This window comes from Chrysemys picta, chromosome 2 (genome assembly GCF_011386835.1).
Source record: "Chrysemys picta bellii isolate R12L10 chromosome 2, ASM1138683v2, whole genome shotgun sequence".
NCBI classification, from domain to species: domain Eukaryota; kingdom Metazoa; phylum Chordata; order Testudines; family Emydidae; genus Chrysemys; species Chrysemys picta.
Genome location: NC_088792.1, coordinates 93610790 through 93632033, shown reverse-complemented (window position 1 = coordinate 93632033; position 21244 = coordinate 93610790). Strand labels below are relative to the sequence as shown.

The 21244-nt window shown below is 42.4% G+C and overlaps 1 protein-coding gene across 2 annotated transcripts in view; it reads right to left on the bottom strand.

The window, feature by feature from the left end:
* The window catches only part of EEPD1 (endonuclease/exonuclease/phosphatase family domain containing 1), a 95229-nt gene that overhangs the window by 30392 nt on the left and 43593 nt on the right, over positions 1 to 21244 (bottom strand). For both annotated transcript variants that reach the window (XM_005287361.5, XM_042860350.2), the window contains exon 2: positions 15585 to 15636. In XM_005287361.5, the coding sequence (XP_005287418.1) occupies positions 15585 to 15636 (52 nt within the window). The remainder of the gene's footprint in view (positions 1 to 15584; positions 15637 to 21244) is intronic.

The window sequence follows — 21244 nt, the reverse complement described above, 5'->3', positions numbered from 1 at the left end:
AGAAAATCACAGAGAATTCTGGATTAGGAGGTGTGGGAGAAAAGGAAAGGCATGGTTGTCATACATATTTATATGCTCTTATTTATACTATTGCCAACCCCAAGCATTCAAAAAACATGAATCACACCCCTCTTCACCCCCCAAGTCATGAATATGCAAAATGTGTTGTTTTATGTGCTGCCTTCTGCTTTGGGGGCCTTTAGGGCTCACTTTTTCAAGCTTTCTTCTACAACCATGAGGGCTAGAAGCTTACTTTCCTTTTTTTTTTAAATGAAAGCTAAGATACCCATGTAATCACATGACTCCAGAAGCTGGAACTATAAGAAAAAAACACCTAATAAAACTCATGATAAAAATGGCTTCACTGTTCATAATTTCATATGTGTCCAATAAATGCAGACAATTTTGTTGGCTCATAGAGGCTTTGAAGGTTAGTTACTAAATATTGCAAGTCATTTTTGAAGTACTTTCAAATAAATCAATGTTTTGATCTGATTTATGCATAAAAGAATCAGCATAATCATAAATAAGATTACTTAAATATCTAGCTACAGCAGAAAAAAGGGAAAGTCCTCATGATCACAATGAGATCTTTTCATCAAAGAGTTCTTATAAGAAATGAATCCTTGAACTCAGTCACCTTTTCCACATAGTTATAGAACAGTCCACTCATTTACTTGGCTTTAGCAAGAACATGATGACCTCAAAATTAAATAGTTTGTCGTTTCTGGAAAGGGAGGAAAATTTTAATCTGCTATAGTTTTAGCCTTCAGAGAAACTATAGTACAATATCTCTCTTTGTATTTCTTTGTACACATTCTTCCAGAGAATACATGAATGCTTGGGGGATCCTATTAGCGATATTGTTAGAGCAATAAAACCACATCAGAATATTCAGAAAACTTATTACAAATGTGCCAACCTGGACATAGTTTCAAATATAAAGAAGAAATTCAAACCTACTATAAAGCAAACTACTGTATGTTTAGCAAAGGTATATGTACACTCCATTTCCCACTATTATTCTGAAACTGCTCAATGAAACCATGTGGTATGCAATAGATGTTAAAGGGAACTTAATGTTCAGGGATATTCTTTTGAGGCTTGTTCCTACAATGTGATGAGCAACTGAAGTCAATGGGAGTGGAAGACACTCAACCTCTCAAGCTTGTGCACTTATAGCTTGTTCCTGCTGCCACTGAAATGAATTGCAAAACTCCCATTTACTTCAATGGAGTGGGATCAAGACCTTAATGCTAGATTCTGATACCCTTACTCACCTCCAGTAGTACTTTAATAATTGAGGAATCAATAGGATAGGGTTACCATCCGTCCGTATTTCCCCGGACATGTCCGGCTTTTGCGTCTCTAAATAGCCGTCCGGGAGGAATTGGTAACAAGGTTAAAATGTCCGGGGTTTTTTTCTCCCTTGCCTCCCTCCCTCCCTTCCATGCAGAGTGTGGCTGCTGATTGGGCGGCTAGGCCGATTGACCCACTCCCATTGGCCTCCAGCAGCCAGAGCCCTCCCCTGCTCCCCCCTCCCTCTCTCTGTAGTCCTGTGTAACACACAAATTGACCCACGTGGAGCCAGAATGGTAAGAGGAGTGGGGGGGGGGCAGTCAGGGAGTGGGGGAGTGTTGGATGGGTCCCCAGCCTCCACCTGCCACCCCCCCTCCGTGCATTCCCCCCTCGGTGGGTCCCCCATTCCTGTCTGCCTCTCCCTTGTCTGCATGTGCTGGCTCTGGCAGTACAGGCAGACAACTGCTGTCTGCTGCCCCCAGGTCCTAGTGCCCCCATCCACTAATGGGAAGACAGGCTGCCCTTACCCTGCCCTTCCACCCTAGCCCTGAGCCTCTCCAACACCCCAAACCCCCCAGCCTTCATCCCCACACACCCTAATCCTCTGCTCCATTCCTGAGCCCCCTCCTGCATCATGAACCCCTCATCCCCAGACCCACAGCCCTCACCCCTGCATCCCCTCCTATCCCCAAACTCCCTCCCAATCCCCCTACCTCTTCCCACACACCCCCTCCTGCCCTCAAACTTCCTCCTAAAGCCTGCACCCCCTCCCTTTGCACCGCCTCTCACCCCCAAACTCCATCCCAGAGCCTGCACCCCTCACCCCCTCCTGCACACCCACCCCCTGCCCCAGCCCGGAGCCTGCACCCAGCACCCAAACTCTATCCCAGAACCTGCACCCCTCCTGCACCCTAATCCCCAGCCGAGGACCTGCACCCCAGACCTCCTCCCAGAGCCTTAGGCAGGTGGGGTGGGGGGTTCTGGGCACCACCAAAATTTCTACAACCCTGCCACCCATGCGAGTGGATAAGGGTCAGGGCAGTCAGGGGACAGGTAGGGTCCTGGCGGGGGGGGCAGTTAGGGTAGGGGGTTCTCAGCAGGGGACAGTCAGGGGACAAGAAGCAGGGGGGGTTGGGGTTCTGAGGGGAGCAGTCAGGGGGTGGGAAGTGGGAGGGAGTGGATGGGGCGGGGCTAGGGCGGGGCTTCCCCCCCCCCCAGTGTCCTCTTTTTTGTTTGTGGAAATATGGTAACCCTACAATAGGACTACTCAATGTCAGTCAGATTATCAGAATCTGGCCCCTAATTTGCAAGCCAAATGGAGAAATTTCCTCTGAAGTACAAGATAAAAAGAGAAGAACTAGTTTCCTGTTCAATGGTGAGGGAAAAATGATAAAGCTATATCGATTTGCCATGATCTGATCTCCCCTGAATCTATTTACCTTCCCATTGCCCTGAGCACTGTGCTGAGCAAGCCGAAAGGAAAAAGGAACTGTAAAAAGAAACTTATCTGAAGAAGGATTTTTAAAAATTGTACTGACATGTTTCCAGGGCTGGGATAAAATTATACTGCCACATAAAATGTGACAGTAATAAAGACAGAAGCAAAAAGCTTAGAGGGAAGTGGAAAACCATTGTGATCTGATTTTAGCAATTTCAGGAAAGTTGCTCTAAAAAGGAAAAATATACAAATCAACAATTTTCTCCCACATCACTAATGTTTACCCTTTTCTGCATTCCTCCATTGATTTCTCATTTTACAATACATTGCGTTATACTTCATAATGTCATGGAAACAGATTTCATCATATTTCATCATTCTTTTGGGGTTCTTATTATCAGGAGAATATATTCTAATCTACTAGCTTCAAAAGACTTCACTATAGATCAAGAAAACCAGTTTCCTCACAAATTTCATACAGTATTATTATCCCCTCCTTTCTGATTATATATATTTTTCACATCTTTAATCCTCAGGCAGAGTCCTGATGTGAGAATGATTCTTTGCTGGAACAGAAGACAGTTGCTAGTACATTTTTATGAGGAGGAAAAGAAAGGGCAGGGTTTTCTGTCTTCTCCCTCTGTTGCCCTCCCCCCTACTGATTACATTTAAGAACTGACCTTCTGTACTTTAATCGCACAAAATGCTGTTTGAACAGTCCTAATGGTCACTGGCTCCCCATACAGAGTGAATGCATTACTAATCCATTTAGACAGCTAAAAGCTGATTTAGCTTGATATTATGCTGCTCCTGTTGCTATGTAAATTAAAAAAAAAAAACTATCTAAAACTAAGCTTAGAGCTGTTGGCCTTCACCTCTTTTCCCACTATCTTGTCCAATAAGGCCAGCCAAAAAGGACCGAATAAGGGCTCCATATACTATTTCTACCACCTCTGAAGAAAAACTATATGGTCAGCAGCAAGTGTGTGTCCACTGTTTCTTGTTCTTCCTTGACCTGGAATTTTGTGGGTTTATTTTACCTGTGGCATGCTTAGCTCAAATCCAGACTACAGTCACAATAGGCTTGGTCATGCACTTAGCACAAACGTCAGAAAAAGGGATGGCATGGAGCTGCACCACCCGGTGGGGAGCACCCAAACGCACAGTGCCTCTTGGACCATCCCATCTGTGCTGTGGGTAGGGTGATCAGATGTCCCGATTTTATAGGGACAGTTCCGATATTTGGGGCTTTTTCTTATATAGGCTCCTATTACTCCCTACCCCCGTCCTGATTTTTCACACTTGCTATCTGGTCACCCTAGCTGTGGGAGAGGGTAAATTTGCAACAGCTTTTTAAAGGGAGCAATTATAATTGAATGTCAGGGGACTGTCAGTCACTTTACCTGAACTGCCCATACTAGCTTATCCGCCTACATCCCTGCAATGGAGCACAGAGATGCCAACATGTGATGTACAGCATTGCTTCCCCCTGTTGCTAACTACATATCATCTGTTCTCAGTGGGGGCGAAAGAGATAACCACTCCCACTGAGAAGCCCTGAAAGACATGAGGCAGCATAAGGACCTCTGCCAGGAGCAGCAACTCTGAACTCTGGGCTGGCCAGGCCCCATAAAGTCTCCTGGTAGAAGCAGGTTCCCAGGTAGCTTTATGGTTCCCAGGTAGCTTTAAATCACCCTGCACCCTGAAGACTGCCGGAGAGGGAAGGGAAAAGATATGGCAGTGTGAGAAATGGTGCAGGAAGGAGAGAAGAGTGAGAGGATGCGCTGTGATCCTGTCAGCATTCCAAAGTGGTGCTGGTGATTCAAAAGAGAGGATTCTCGCTTCTGTATGAGTATTGGACCAATGATTCATGGAACTAAGGGCCCAGAAAGGTGCCAATTCTGAATGCAAGAGTAAGGTTGCTGTGAATCTGTGCCCTGGTCAAATTACCAAGAACATAAGAGTGGCCATACTGGGTCAGACCAAAGGTCCATCCAGCCCAGTGGCCAATGCCAGGTGCCACAGAGGGAATGAACAGAACAGGGAATCATCAAGTGATCCATCCCCTGTCACCCATTCCAGCTTCTAGCAAACAGAGGCTAGGGACACCATCCCTGCCCATCCTGGCCTATACCCACTGATGGTCATATCCTCCAGGAAATTTTTCTAGTTCTTTTTTGAACCCTGTTAAGTCTTGGCCTTCACAACATCCTCTGACAAACAGTTCCACAGACTGACTGTGCACTGTGTGAAAAAATACTTCTTTTCGTTTGTTTTAAACCTGCTGCCTATTAATTTAATTTGATAACCCCTAGTTCTTGTGTTATGAGAAGGAGAAAATGTGACTAGCTCCATTCTAAGTCCTCACTGTACATTTGATCAGTCATTTCAATTTGACAAATTATGATTCATTTTGGCCCAGACCCTTAGAGGTATTTGGGGTCCTAATTCAATGGGAGCTAACAACATAAACACCTTTGTGGATCTGGGCTTTCACGGTATCAGACAGATGCTATGTTTCACCCAAGGGGTGGTTGCATTACTATGGTAGGTGAAGTCTAATAAAAAGTTTGCCTTTTAGTTTAAGTATGTAAAACACTTTGATCCTACAAGATGAAAAGATAAAATAGCGGAAATGGAAACTGATTATCTTCAAAGCATTTCATGACCTGGGCCCGGGATATCTAAAATATTGTCTAAAGCTCTGAGATGAAGATCATGGTTGACAACTACGCTCCTCTGACACAATGGAACTCTCAACCATAAGAGTAAAACTTGTCTGTGCATGAGACAGAACCTTCTCTGGGGCTGGTCCAAGACTGTGGAATATTCTCCAAAGAACTGAGGACCATCACAAATCTCAACATTTTCTGCTCCAAGTGCAAGGCAGATTTCTTCTCTAATATACATAGCAATAGGTATATTTATATAAAAATAAGACAAGCAGGGATGGTACCTACTGGAGAGGGCAGCGTGTGGTGGAAAAGAGTGGAAAAAAAAGTCAGTAAACATACAACAGGAGTTAGAATGGGATAGGAATGGGACCATCTCTGAAGCTCCCATTGGCCGCAGTTCCCCATTCCCGGCCAATTGGAACTGTAGGGGGGTGGTGCCTGCAGGCAAGGGCAGCACACAGAGTCCTCTGCACCCCGCTCCCCCAGGGGCCACAGGGACGTGGTGCCGGCTGTTTCTGGGAGTGGCGCGGGGCCAGGGCAGGCAGGGAGCCTGCCTTAGCCCCGCTGCGCCATGGGGCTGGCAATCCCGTAGGCCAGATTGAAAGCCCTGATGGGCTGTATCCGGCCTGTGGTCCGTAGTTTGCCCTCCCCTGAACTAAATCCACCCACACAACCAAAACACTGCACTCTACCAAATTATTTAATCCACTGCACATCTGGGGAGAGGATGAGAGGAAAAAACAACACATGACAGATGTATAGTCACGTTGCTTAATGAACTACTGGAAGGCGCTCAGATACTATGGTGATGAGCGTGGTATAAGGACCTATAGAGAAGGGCAGGAAGAGGAGAACAAGATGAGAACAAGAAAGCAAGAACAATAATTCCAGTAGGACCAGGGCACTACTCTAGTCCTGCAGTGCATGCTCCTCATTTCTGCTATGGGCAGTCAGCTGTAGCCTCCATGATGCTGGTGAACAGACCCTAAATTACGTATTAGCAGGTAAGGAGTTAGATTGCCACCTGCTTTAAGGATGAATTTAGAAAGCAACAATATGATGGGAAGGGGAAAGGACTGGACCCAGATCCCCTCCACTCTGCCAAAACATTGCAGTAAACAACCCACCATCACCACCCACTCTGACAGGTTTCCCTGGCCTTTCAGTTTTAAAGTATTGTAATCCTACATGTCTCACAAAAACACTATCCCACTCTGAACGGGAGCTACTCTCTGCTCTTGTGAATCCAAATAAGAGTATGCGAGCTGAGAAGACCTTTGTGTGGATGCTTGTAAGGCATCTGCCTGCTTCCACACAGTGCTAAAAGGAGCATCAAATTCACTCAATTAAAAAAAAAAAATCAGGAAGTTTAAGCACTGTACCCATTCAGACAGGATAAAACAACCCACTTCCTCTTTCCCTCTGCCCAATCCGATCTTAAGCAAGAAGCATTTTAGTTTTGTGTTTCCATTCCTTAACGTTCCTTTGTGCATTTTCTGCCCTTCAACCTTATGTAGGGGTAATACTGAGGCTGCCTATTCTCTCCTTGTCTGTTCCATCTCCTTCAGCAAGAGATGTTCACAAAACAAACCTATAGATAAGTCGAATTTGGGCAGGGTGAGCCTTTGACAATTGCTTCTGGCAAACAGAACTTGGCAACAAGTTTTATCCAAAGCAAACTCTCTCTCAGTACAAAGGCTGGCAAGACCGCTGAAGTATAGCACCATTCAGAAATGCCTTCAGCACTCTCCAGCACTTTGGATTTACACTTCTCTTCTGCACTGGTTCACTGCTCTTGCGTTTTACTTATATAAGAAGTGTTTAAGTATGAAACTCAGGAAATTGTCTGCAGCCTTGTTGATAATGTAGATCATAATGTCTTATGTTCTTGTCCCCAGGCCTAAACTGACAATGAGAAAGTAAGATGTTAAAGTACAGATGCTTAAAGGTCAGATTAGCATTTCTTTACTCACACTGAACAGCATCTTACTCCATGAGAGAAAATAATTCAAGTATAAATTCAATACGTGTGTAGAGGCTTTGGGTCTTTTCTAGCACACTGTTACACAGTCTCGTCTGGAATTGTTATGTAACTTTAAAAAGTTTAAGTATGTGTAAGAATTTTTGCTAAATATTAGTAGTATTCTAAAAGGTACACCTTTACCTCAATATAACGTTGTCCTCAGGAGCCAAAAAAATCTTACTACATTATAGGTGAAAACGGGTTATATCGAACTTGCTTTGATCCACCGGAGTGCACAGACCCCCCCACCGGGAGCACGGCTTTACTGCGTTATATCCGAATTCATGTTATATCGGGTCGCGTTATATCGAGGTAGAGGTGTACATTCTCCCTTTGACATGTGGGAAATGCACTATCCGAGGTCACCTTGACTCCTATGGGAGAAAAAAATCCCACCTCAGGTCCTCAACACAAAATAGCAGCACACTTTATCTAGCAAACATTTCTTCAATACCTTTTTACTGTGGTATAAAGGGCAATGGTTATTCATGTGCTAGTATAAATAAATAATACTTCTCAATTATATAGTGCCCTCCAGCCAACGATCTAAAAGCTTTTCAGCAACACTAAGTGATTATGCCTCAATATCCTCGTGAAATAGGCTCATTAAATATTATTCTCCCTACATTACAGAATGGGAAGCAAACAGAGAGGTAAAATGATCTGGTAAAGGTTACATTGTAAGTCAGTGCCAGAGTCAGAATTAGGCTCCCAGATCTTTTAGCACCTCCTCCTATTTTCAAACCACTAGACAATGCTGCCTCCCTGTATCACTCTAGACAGCATAAATATGTTAAAACAGATTAACAAAAAAGCCAAGTTTTAAGCACAGTCAATATTTACAACTTCTTAACTAACCCAGGGCTCAACCCTTGATTTGTGTTAATTAAATATTATTATTTATCAGTTACAGAGTTGGGGGACAAACGCATCAGTCCTGTGGCCTTTATTAGTCAGGACTCCCATTAACAGTTCACAAAAATAGGCACATGAAGATGCCGTACTGGACTAAATTCAGTCCTAGTTTAAGCAGAGCCACCTCCTGCTGGAGTCAATAAAACTTATGTCCATGAGGGAAAAAACTGTTGTTAAAACACTGGACTGGACTCAGGAGACCGGGATTCAATTCCTGACCTAGCCAGACTTCTAGGGTGACCTTTTGCAAGTCATTTAACCTCTGTGCATCTCCATTCCTCATCTATAAAACTAGGATAATAATTCTTCCCTACCCCTTTGGGATGCTGTAAGAATAAATTAATTAATAATTGTGAGCTGGCCAGATGCTATCGCAATGAGGGCAGTAGATAGATTATACCAGGTTCTGTTTGTCCCACCATATATATGCACACACGCACATAAACATGCATACACAGACTCGTACATATTGGAGTATTCATGTACACAAGAACTGACGTGCCTGTACTTAAACATGCAAACAGGAAACATGAGCTGTATTTCAAACACTGAACAACTCTTTTCTGCTTAACATCCTTTCACACAAAAAAAAAAAAAAAAAGTCTGCTTTGCTCTGAAAGGGATTTAGAAAGCACAGTGATTACAATGTGTTTAATCATGATTAAACACTGATCTGTCTCAATCTACTCAAAAGTAGACCAAAAAAAAAAAAAAACCCTCACCCCCAGCTGACATTCTAATAACTCAACAGAGATTGTCAAAGAACGTGCAGATAATGTCAGAAGAAAATACTGTATTGAATCAAGAACACTGAAAATAGTTTCTTGTTAAACATCTCTGCCTATCAGTACACTTAGCAGACCACAGAACACTACTGCAGAGACAGCACTGCACAACTCAGCATTTTAAAAATAGGTTAGAAGTGCCTGAAATCCCCTGCAAACTGCAATAATAATTGTACAGCTACAAAGGGGAATGCAACAGAGTTGCCTCTTTTCTCCCGTCCTCTGGATCTTTCCCTGGAACACCTGGCAATGCTAATATGCAGCACCCAATACTTAAAGGTATCTCTATCAAGCAAACAGAATGTAGTATCAGTTGCTATGCTATGTAGTATCAGTTGACATTAGTGTTATAGTAAATAAACCAGCCTGCTCAACACCACACCCACTGTATTTCACTGATTCCTCTGTGGGTCTGTATCAGGATTCTGCATCAACAGGAATGGTCACACCTACTGGGCGGGTCCAAAATATCGATCCAACATCTACTGCAGGGGTAGGCAACCTATGGCACGCGTGCCGAAGGCGGCACACGAGCTGATTTTCAGTGGTACTCACACTGCCCGGATCCTGGCCGCCGGTCCAGGGGGCTCTGCATTTTAATTTAATTTTAAATGAAGCTTCTTAAACATTTTAAAAATCTTATTTACTTTACATACAACAATAGTTTTGTTATATATATTATAGACTTACAGAAAGAGACCTTCTAAAAACGTTAAAATGTATTACTGGCATGTGAAACCTTAAATCAGAGCAAATAAATGAAGACTCGGCACACCACTTCTGAAAGGTTGCCGATCCCTGATCTACTGTTTCACACTGGCAAAGAAGGGGGCATAAAAGATGTGTGCCCCACTTTTCAACCTGGTTCCACTTAAACTTGGATCACATCACAATACAAACAGAAGTGCACAAAGGTGACCTGAACTACTCGTCTCACTGCTGAGTAGGGTGAAAATAGCTAATAATGAACATATATCCTATGAATTACTTGGATTTTGGGATTGTCATCAATGCAGATAAATGCTACATGTTTTAAAACAAGATAATTATGTTCTTTTTATGGGAAAAGAAACAGCCCTATCTCCGAAACAGCCCTATCTCCTTCATATGATTTGGGGAGGAGAGAGAGGGGGAAGACGGGTCTGCCTGGAGGAAAAGGACCTACCAGATTAATATCTCTACCATTTAGCTTTCCATGCACATCACCACACAAAATGTCAGAGTAGAAAGGATGCTGACATTTAGAGAACAGGCACATACCTCTACTTAACCCAGCTATCAAGTCCACTGGATATTAACTCTAGTAAGAACCCCAGTGTACATTAACCCAGTTCTCACCCCAGCCTGGGTAAGCCGCTCAAGAACATCACTCATTCCAGGCTAGACAATTCATTTCTAACCCATCCATACATTCCAGTTGACCTTACACTTTCAAAAGACTACTGAACAGACAACACTATCTTAAGAAGTAAAACTCCTAATAGTTGACAAGAAACTGGCAACCCTGACATATCTGCTGTGTAAATATCAGAGTCCTTTATCATACAATCCAGTATATCAGCAGATAGGCAAGCTTACTAATACACAATTAGGGAAGGAATGGCCTACAATAAGTATAGTATTCTACAGTACAGGCTTACAAAATCTCAATGAAAAATGGGATCAAGGCCCCCAACATCATTAACATCTCAGACCCAACTGGGAAAATATTTGGCAAAATATCAATACGGAACTGGAAATAATCTTATGATTTTACCAAAATAAAAGGATCAAAATTGATATTATTGAACTCCAGAGAGGCTTTTAAAGGAGATTTTAAAAAACAAAACAAAACACATAGCAATCACCAGTGATGATGACAACCACATGCCAATGTCATCTAATCTAAATCCTGAACTGAAGTCCACTGAAATTAATGGGAGTTCCATTGACTTCAGTTGGCTTTAGATCAGTCCCATAATGTACACATGCCCTAAATTATGTTCTTTTGGGGGGGGGAAATAAATTTAAAAACTATGCAAGGGCCTCTGTATGGCCTTGGAACTACCATACAATCCACATAACAGTGTCTGCTTCAGGATTTGACTATTCCAGTCAACCGCATAAAGTGGATCTGCATTGCAGTAAGTGTGGCAAAACATGTCTTACTGGGAAAATGGAGCTCTGAAGCATCTTTAACACACACAGTATACCAGCACTTCATTGTTAACACATAGAGGGCGAGAGGTGTGTGGAGCTGGGCTAATTTACACCAATTGAGGATCTGGCCCAGATTTTTTTTTTTTTTTTAAACCAGTGGCATCTTTGTTTTTGGAGGGGTAGGCTAGTCTTTTCACCATCATGAGAATGTGTGTGTGAAGTTTGTTTGCTTTGTAAACAGAGGTAGAAAAGTTCCAGGGAGGTTTCTTCCTGCATGTTCTGCTGACTTCAAAGCACCAATGAGCACAGAACAATAATCTTAGCATATTTGCTGTGCACAGCAAAACGCTCATGGGTTTGAACATAAAAACAGGAGCTGGGCTGGAATGTCACCTAGCTGGCTTTGCAGTTCAATCTTCTGACTATCTAAACAGATTTCTTCTTAAATTATAAGGCGTAGATTTCCCTTGAGGAGATATTTTTTCTCCCTATATTTATTTAATGTGAACTGGCCAAGAGTTTCTCATCTTTAATTAGGGACTGTATACAATTACTTTTGTAATATTTAAAATTTAGATAAGGTAGATAGTACACCCCTCCACACTATGCCTATGTGGTGGTGATATCCATGTGATACACTGGAGAGCTATGTGATATCTTGGATTTATCACGTACCTTTAAACAGCTCATATGTGCTCTGCCAGCTAACCAATCTCCTCCAGGGTTGCATCCAAAGTTCAAATCCTCTAAGCATCTTTGCCAATCATGAGCAATGCAACCATCACAAATTCATGTTGTTAAATCCTTTCTACCATACCCAATCATCTCATGATTTCCCCATATGTCCCTGTGTATGACAAAAGATAGAAGTGCTTTTCAAACAAAGGACTGTGAGTTCTACAGTTTAAACTGCCAAATAAGCAGCACTGTTGTGACAGATGAGGTAAGCTGAGGCTGAGTAAGGGAGAAACAGACAGATTTGGAGGTTTAAGATACGACAAAATGCTTCTTATAGCTAGAACTTACTAAGGATCCAGTAAAGCACTTAAGCACATGCTTAACTTTAAGCATGTGAATTCTACTTAAGTCAATGAGACTACTTACATGCTTAAAGTTAGACATGAGCCGAAGCGTTCTGATGGACTGGGGCCAAAAGGAAAATAAATGGGCTTTCCTTAAGAGTCTCTCTCTGTCTGGATTTGAGTTGTAGTAGGGGCTCACTGGGGGAAATTCTTGGTTAAGGACTCACTCTTCTTATATGACCCAATCCTGTTCCATTGAAAACAACAATTCTTCTACTGACTGCAATGGGAGCAGGCTATGGCCCAAATTCCTCCTAGAGTCCAATTTTACAATTCTCACTCACATTCAGTAGCACTTACTTGTGTCAACAGTCCCATTGAAGTCAAGTGAAATAACTGCTACCTAATGTGAGTAAGGGTTGCAATACTTAGCCCAGAGCAACTTGCTCTAGCTAAATCCAGACAATTTCACCTCCTGGCTGGGTTCCCAAGTAATCCTTAAAATTTGGGCAGACCCTTGTGGCAGATTTTTTGGCTTAAAAGGGCATTGTCAGGCTAAATTTGGCCAGTTTCTAAAATTAAACTTCTACAAAACCCCAGAACAATGTAAATGTTTCCATTATTATTAGAATTAAATAATAACTGGTTTGTTTTTAACAAAGAACAAATATTTCTTCACACTGTACGAAGCCCCATATGTTGCAGCATTGTTCTAGTCTATGAGTACCTGAAAGTAAAACTGACCAATCTATTTATTGTCCAAGCTGGGAAAAATGCAAAAAGTAAATGAACATAAGTAGTTAAAGATGAGATTTAAAAAAAAAACAAAAAACACCACCACCAACTTTTGCTCTTGAAAAATCAAAATATAAAGGTAAATAATTTAAATATACAGTTAGATCTTTATCTTGCTCTTTTTCTTGTGTTTAAGGAGTGTGTGTCAAAAACTGACATACTGAATCAGGCTATCACAGGCTGTTTTGATCCTACTACCATCAAGGAGGTGCTATGTTCATAGCTTGAGAAACTGCTAACTCCTACCCCCGCTCTGTGAGTCAAGGCAGTGCTGTCACCCCCTCACTTTCATGAGCATCTCCCCCAAATCCAGATAAACTTTTAAAAAAGGCACAAAACCGTGTTAATAGTTATTGCCTGATCAGTTGTTTCCCCATATCTAGGCTTTGATTCTGCAAAGCCCTATGCACAAATTTAACTTTACTCACTTCCATGGGACTTTGCCTTCAGTGGGACTACTCCATCATGTGCAAACTTAAGCATGTGCACAGGTCTCTGTCAGACTGAGGGGGAGCTCTTTCTTCTCCTCCTCCTCCTCCTCCTCCTCCTCCTCCTCCTCCACAGATGTTCACATAAAACCTTTGTTTTATATCATCATCATCATAAGTATATTATATCTCACCCTTCTTTCAAAAATCAACACAGGATTCTGTATCAAGAAATGAAAAATTAGGCTACTGAAGTTAAAGAAAATATATTATTAGTGAATACCCAGTAAGATGACGTGACAAAGGCCAGAAAACGTATTAAAGGAAAAACACCTTTGTTAAAAACTCAGCTAGCTTAAAAAAAAACATCCAAGCACCTTTAGATACAAGAAATCTAAGGTGTACGGATTAGTAAAAGATATTTAGTATTTTGTTTTATTTCTACAACACTATAGGATTAAATAGCAATTTAAAAGACAACATGAGTTGCATATTCCACAGAGGAACTCTAAGCAGATAGTATGGAGATCACTATTCTAGTGACGCGTGCTTAAAAAAAAAAAAAAAAAAAAAAAAGAAGGATGGGGAGTGCAAAATGTTCCTGTACGTATATAACACAACACTGTTATTTTCCAGGGGGATGAATTGGCCTTTTTAATTCTTTAAGCCTGGCATAGTATCAAAGCAGATATAAAATAGTCACAGAGCTCAATTTAGAAACATCATTTTTCTTATGTTGAGCTTTTATGAAGAGCTTCCTGCAAAGCTACAAACAATGGTCTGTCCGGCAGTCACACCACACTGAGGTCACCCTTTCTTGCAAGGTCTTGTTTAAGGAGGCATTTTGCCAAAAGGTAAACAGAGGTCTGCCAAAGACATGTGGAATTAAAAGTCCATTGACCCTCAAAGAAGGACGCTAGTAGATCCACCACCAGAAACAACAACATCATCATCATATGCTTGTTATATATATAAAATGGGTGGGTGGGTGTTTAAAAAGGAAGAAGGATCAGATATTTGATGCCCTTAGCCAAAAATCTTGCTCTTAGCCTACTGAAGCCAATGAATTTACTCCCGTTGACTTAAAGAGGTGTGGTTAAGGCCCTTTGTGAAACTCATCCTATGCAAAAACAAAGCTCAGGACACAGACACAACTTGTGCTGGCCCTCTGCACGCAATACCAAGGGTTGTTCCTGTTGTTCAGCACTGAGGAAGTTCTCTACTCACCTTCATTCTATATCTCCTAGTATTTCTAGAATATTGATCATATGAAATGAATGCAGGGCAGGCCATAGCAGCTTCAGATTGAGTGGACAACAAATAGGATGTCTGGTTCTCCATGGAATAGATCAGTATTTTTGAAAGATCTGAAGCCGGAGTGATTATAAATACATGATTTTTATGATTTACATGAAAAGCCTGACTCTGGTGTACATGGCTCCTTAAATCTGCTCACTCAGATCTCAAGTGGTCTGTTTGTGGTACATTCTTGGCCTTGTCTCAATAGGAAATTTATGCTACAAATTTTCCTTCATTGCCACCAGAACAGCTTCACTGTTGGGATCGCTAGTGTAGACTAGATGCCAGCAACTGCCATTGTCTTAAACACATGTTTTGTAGACTTGTTCTGAGTAGCCAAATTGTTGGAGCCCTCTCTACATCAGTGCTCCTCCCTCTGCATAAAGCCACTTTTGCCCTGGCCAGGCCCCTCAGGCTCCAAAGGGATGTAGCACTGAATTAGGTTCTTCCTGACCTCTTTGGACATTCCTCACTCTTTTTGCAAACCATGTACTTCAACTAGCTTTGGAAATGCTCCTACAAACAGATTAGAGAGAGAGATTTCTTTTCAAATCCTGCTATAACATACAAAAGCCTCTAGAGAATACAATCAGTCCGGAACAAATGTTGTCCCTCTGACTCTATGTATTGTGAAGCTGAAAAGAAGTCCTACTTGTTTATGTTTTACGCTGTTTGATTTCACATGAAGTTTGGAAACCCTGCTGACATTAAAAGATTTGAGCTTGAATACATTTTATTGTTGTTGTATAAAAGGTTAAAAAAATACCTTTTCCAAAGCATCTCTATCGAACAGCTCCTGCACTGCCAAGAGCTTGATGCTGTAAGAGAGAAACACAAAAAATGAATCATTTAATGGCAAACATTTCCAAAGCACTAGTTATACTAGGTTTGAAATCTTGCTCTTATTTTTTTTTCTTTCAGAAGGTTTAAAATGCCTGTTGCATGATGCAGCATGCAGGAGTCTTACAATAAATCGTGGGACAGGCACTGTTACGTGCTTTGTTTGATCTGATATAGCTGTCCTACATAGACTTTTTGGTTCCTAAATTAGTAAACATTCAAATTTGCCGTATAAGAGTAGTCACACTGGTCATCCCATTTGAACAGTTTAAAACAACACTGAAAGATCTTTTGAAACAAATACTGAAGAAGTATTTAACAGAACGGTCATTTTTCTACCCAAATATTTACATCTCTGCAGTTGCTCTTTAACCAGTTTTGTTCTTCGATATCAACAATTTACCAATTTCCATGGTATCCATCACTGGATATTTGGGACACTACACAAAAATTTTACAATATTTAAAACAGAACTGGGCTCAAGACATTAAAGGGGGGGGGAAAACAAGTTATACACACACACACACACACACACACACACACACACACACACACACACACACACACACACAGAAAACTGCCCAGAAAGAAGTACACCGGACCCTCGCTAGAACGTGCATCTATATGGCACGAATTCACATATAACGCGGTTGTGGCCATGGATCCCAAATTTAATTACAATTCATTTTAACGTGGTCCCTGCTATAACACGGTACCGCACGTGGGTCCCAAATCCCGCCTTCTAGCAAGGGTCCGGTGTATATGATTTACCCCTTTTCTATTCAAAGCCTTATTCCCTCACCATTACACAAAACTCTTCTTTATTTAACCTATCACTGATGGCCAACAAAGGGCTAAATTTTGTTCACCCTAGGCCAATGACTTCAATGGGACTGTAAGTAAGACAAGCAGTATTTGCCCTATAAGGCAAATAAAAGATGTGAAGTCATCACTAGGTGAAGGCATGCACTGAGGTCCCAGATCTACACTGGCATCATTATCTTAATCAGGATGGAATACATTATGTGGAAATTACCTCCCTATCTGTTTGCTGCATTCAGTGGTCAAACCATTGCTCCAGTTCTTTGTACACGTGCCTTTTTAGTACAAATCCCATTCTAACTCCTGTTGTATGTTTACTGACTTTTTTTTCCACTCTGAGCCTGATATGCACAAAATCCAGGGGATTAACTCAAGGTTCACAGGAAACACACTCTCATTTTTCATCCAGACAATTAAGCAAAGGCTATGGTCAAGCTCTAATGTAAATGGGCATCGACTTCAAAGGAGCTATGCTGATTTACACCACAAGAGGATTTGGCCCTGTTTGATCTTTCATGAGAGAAGAGATTATAAACTAAACAAGTGCCTTTTAGGTCAGTTTACCACAATTCCCCTTAAACTGGTTCTGAACACAGTTGGCTGGTCAGTGGAAGGTAAAGCCATGTTAAACATTAAAAATCCCACTATACTTGATGCTAGGAGGAAGCTAGTTTAGGGCAGGATCCCATGTGGTACTGAGTGATCATCCTCAACTCCAGTGGGAGCAGGGAGCCCTTAGTCTGTATGTATTTCAGTTTTGTAATCTTGACTGTGGTTTTGAAAATAATTTAGCACGATTTGGACTCATCCAAAATGACCAGGCAACTTAGCTCAACATCAGTCTAGCAGGAAATGGGGCTGGAACAGTGTGTTAAAATCCAGGTCTTTCTGTATTTCCCCACCCCAATCCCTTGCCCTAGGTCGGAACCCCCTCCTGCACCCCAACCCCCAGCCCCACCCCAGAGCCCAGACCCCAGTCAGAGCCAGCACCCCAACCTCCTGCCCCAACCCGGAGCCCCCTCCCACATGCCAAACCCCTCAGCCCCAGCCCGCGCCCCCTCTAGCACCTGATCCCCTGTCCCAGCCCTGAATCCCTCCTGTACCCCAAACCCCTCATTCCTGGCCCCACCCAAGCCCGCATCTCCAGCCAGAGCCCACACCCCCTCCAACACCCCAACACCCCGCCCCAGCCCGGAGCCTCCTGCTGCACCCTGAACCCCTCATTTCTGGCCCCACCCCAGAGCCTGCACCCCCAGCCCGAGCCCTTACCCCCTCCCACACTCCAACCCCCTGCCCCAGCCTGGTGAAAATAAACGAGTGAGTGAAGAGTGGGGAAGAGCAAGCGACAGAGGGAGGGGGAATAGAATGAGTGGGGGCGGGGCAAGGGTGTTCGGTTTTATACAATTAGAAAGTTGGCAACTCTAATGTCGGGGCATTATCCTACCTGTAGAGAAGTAGAAATCTTGGCCACTCTCTATACTAGAGGATTTTAGGGAAAAAATCCCATGCATAGTACCCTCAGTTAAGTTGCATTTCTAATCAAACTGGTAGGAGCTCTGGTGCAGATAAGGCTCTGTGGTTTCCGGTGTCTTTACAAGTGAAAAAATGAGCATAACAGTGAGGAATCAGGTATCGTTTCCCCCTCCTTTTTTTGCAAACTTCAAGTCCAAATACCCATTTTATACCAAACTCACCTCTGAAGGAACCATAAGTACTTTTTAAATACATTACTTATAAAGAGTGCTGGTCATTTCACATTTTGGACTCAATTCAAACCTATCTGGGTAGCAGGTGCAAACTTTGCACCCACTGTACCAGCAGGGTCACTGGAGAAGTCAAAAGCACTGTTTGCACTTTTTCTTGCTCATGGGGCTTCACCAGTAGACATCAGGTATAACGTACAGTCAAGGCTCCATGGACTGAAGGCTAGCCAGAGTACGCAATAAATCAGTAGCTTCAGACATGCCACCTAGCAGAAATGTGTGTCTACTTACGGATTGCAATAATTGACTGCAGGTCTCCTGGCAGGACAAGAACATTCTCCACCACCAGCATTTTGCATTATGCGGATATTGCCACTCCGATTACCATGCTTTCTTTCCAGTCTTACAGCCAGCCACTTAACAGATTGTCCATGTGACCCTGAGGAAGCTCCACTTTTCACCAGTATACCCATGTATTTGCATCGCAGCAGGGAATGTTGCTCACAGCCACTGCTGAAATGAGTCAATGATTCTGGACAGCCACAACAGTGTATTTAAGGCTTAAAAACTGATTTACTTCTGAGGCCATGCTAGGAACTGATGCATAAGTCTGCCAGAGGAAGCCATCTGCAGTGTACAACTGCAGTGAAGTTTTATTGTCCTACAAACCCCTGGAACTAAGCTGCATATTCCTGACTGGCATCTTATTTATTAACTAGTGTATACACCGCTACCTCAATATAACGCGACCCGATAGAACATGAATTCGGATATAACGCGGTAAAGCAGTGCTCCGGGGGAGGGAGGGGAGGGGTTGCGCAAGCAAGTTTGATATAATGCGGTTTCACCTATAACACGGTAAGATTTTTTGGCTCCCGAGGACAGCGTTATATCGAGGTAGCGGTGTATATCCAGATATAAAGCACTCCTGTAACAGAAGCTGGCATGACACAAGGTTAAATCAAGCCCTTTTCACTACATTTCCATGCCTTCCACTAAGAATGGTCATGTTCTCAACCAGTGGTTCTCAAACTTTTGTACTGGTGACCCCTTTCACATAGCAAGCCTCTGAGTGCGACCCCCCTAATAAATTAAAAACACTTTTTAATATATTTAACACCATTATAAATGCTGGAAACAAAGCAGGGTTTGGGGTGGACGCTGACAGCTTGCGACCCCTGAGGTAATAACCTCACAACCCCCAGTTTGAGAACCCCTGTTCTAAACCCTAAATATACCTGTCTTCACTTTCATGTATTTCAAGCTTTCATACCTCTCCAAATTTCATAATGACCAGGTATAGTGAAGTATAAAACAGTTCCAGGCAATGCTTTTTAGGTCTGCCAGGTCTATTGCTATCAGTACAGAGAAGGCTAGTATCCTGATAAAGATAGTTCAGACACTAATATGCTTCCACCAAAGGAGTATATCAGAGAAAACGTATAGCTCTAATGCACTGCTGCTGTAAGAGTAGGAGGAATCTGGATATCTATTACAATTTACTAAGTATGCTGTACAATAATATTCTAGTAGAGAGAGGTACTTAAGGAAAAAGCAATGCTGAAATTAGAGAACCTTTCAATCTACTTATCGGAAAGCTCATAGCTGAGCAAATAAGCATTGAGCAAAGAATGCATTTCAATAAAAAATGCTTTTAAACCAGTGCAGACCCACTGCCTCTTGTTTTTCTTATTTTCTGTCCCTAATTCTATTTATTTATTTAATTTTTAAAATGTGCTTGTGAATTCCAAGGTTGTGAAAGAAGTTGGTACTGACACCCTGGTTCTTTATTTATTCACAGAACAAGTACAGCACTGGCAATGGCAGTACAACCCTCCCCACCCGGCACCATGAATACATCTTAATATTGGAGAAGCCACCTCTCTGGACAGGCAATGTGAACTCCAACTCCACTGAACTCTTGGCCTCTCAGAGGTGACTGTCATCCAGGGCAATAATTAGATAGTGATTTTTTTCCAGTGATGTGCATCCACTGGGTGATGGGTTGAGAGCCATTAACTTGCATCTAGGCCACTAGGCAGTTGTCATAGTACAGTAACAACTGTGTCACTATATATCTGGGCTGAATTTGAACTCCATGCTTAGTGGCTAGTTAAAGGTTCCCTATCCAGTTACCCCCTCCCCCCGCCACTGAGTGACCAATCACTAACATTCTAAGCTTGCACAGGACGAACGTGAGACAGTTCATATGGAGGAATTCCTGTACATAAGTTCACTAGAAGTTCAGTGTGATCAGGCAGACAAACGAAGTGGTTCAGTAAAAAGATGAGACTCAGATCCATACTGCCGATAATGCAAACTGTGATTTTGCCTTTCCCTGGCAAATAATGCAGCACTAGATGCTTAATGTGCAAATTACTTTCATTTCTCTAGCTGCTTGTAACCTTCATAAAGCATTTAATTTCTGATCAGAAGCAACACGAATAGTTAAGGTGGCTGCTGATTCTACCTATTTACTGGTTCATTTGTAAAAACACTATTTGTAGAGTTCAGTAGATAATTTGACCTTCCATGGCTGAAAGTGAGAGATGATGTGCCAAACTGGCATTACAATTGCCACTCTCACTATTGGTCTCTCTGTTATTGCATACTCTCTTCTACAATGCTATTCTGGTTCCTTGCTATACTAAAGCCCATTAGAATTCCTCCGACCTGCCATGTGTTCTTATTTAAAACTGAATGTACTCAGTTAGACCAAAAGGGTGTTTACATGAAGAAAGGGATCCGTTTCCTTCATCCGATTGATTTATAGGGCTGCAATAGTCCTATTCAGCAGCCCAGGACCAACATGAAGCTTCATTATAGAATTAAAACAGACCACAGTTTTCTAGTCTTTTCTACAGCACCTCACTGTTTCCACTAAGGCTATGTCTGCATTGCAATAAAAGACCCGCGCTATGGCTGCGGCTCACCCAGGTCAGCTGACTCGAGCTTGGAATGCAGGGCTAAAAATTGAAGTGTAGACATAAGCTCTGAGACCCCAAGGCGGGGTGGGTCTCAGAACCCAGGTTCCAACCCATGCTCGAACGTCTACACTGCA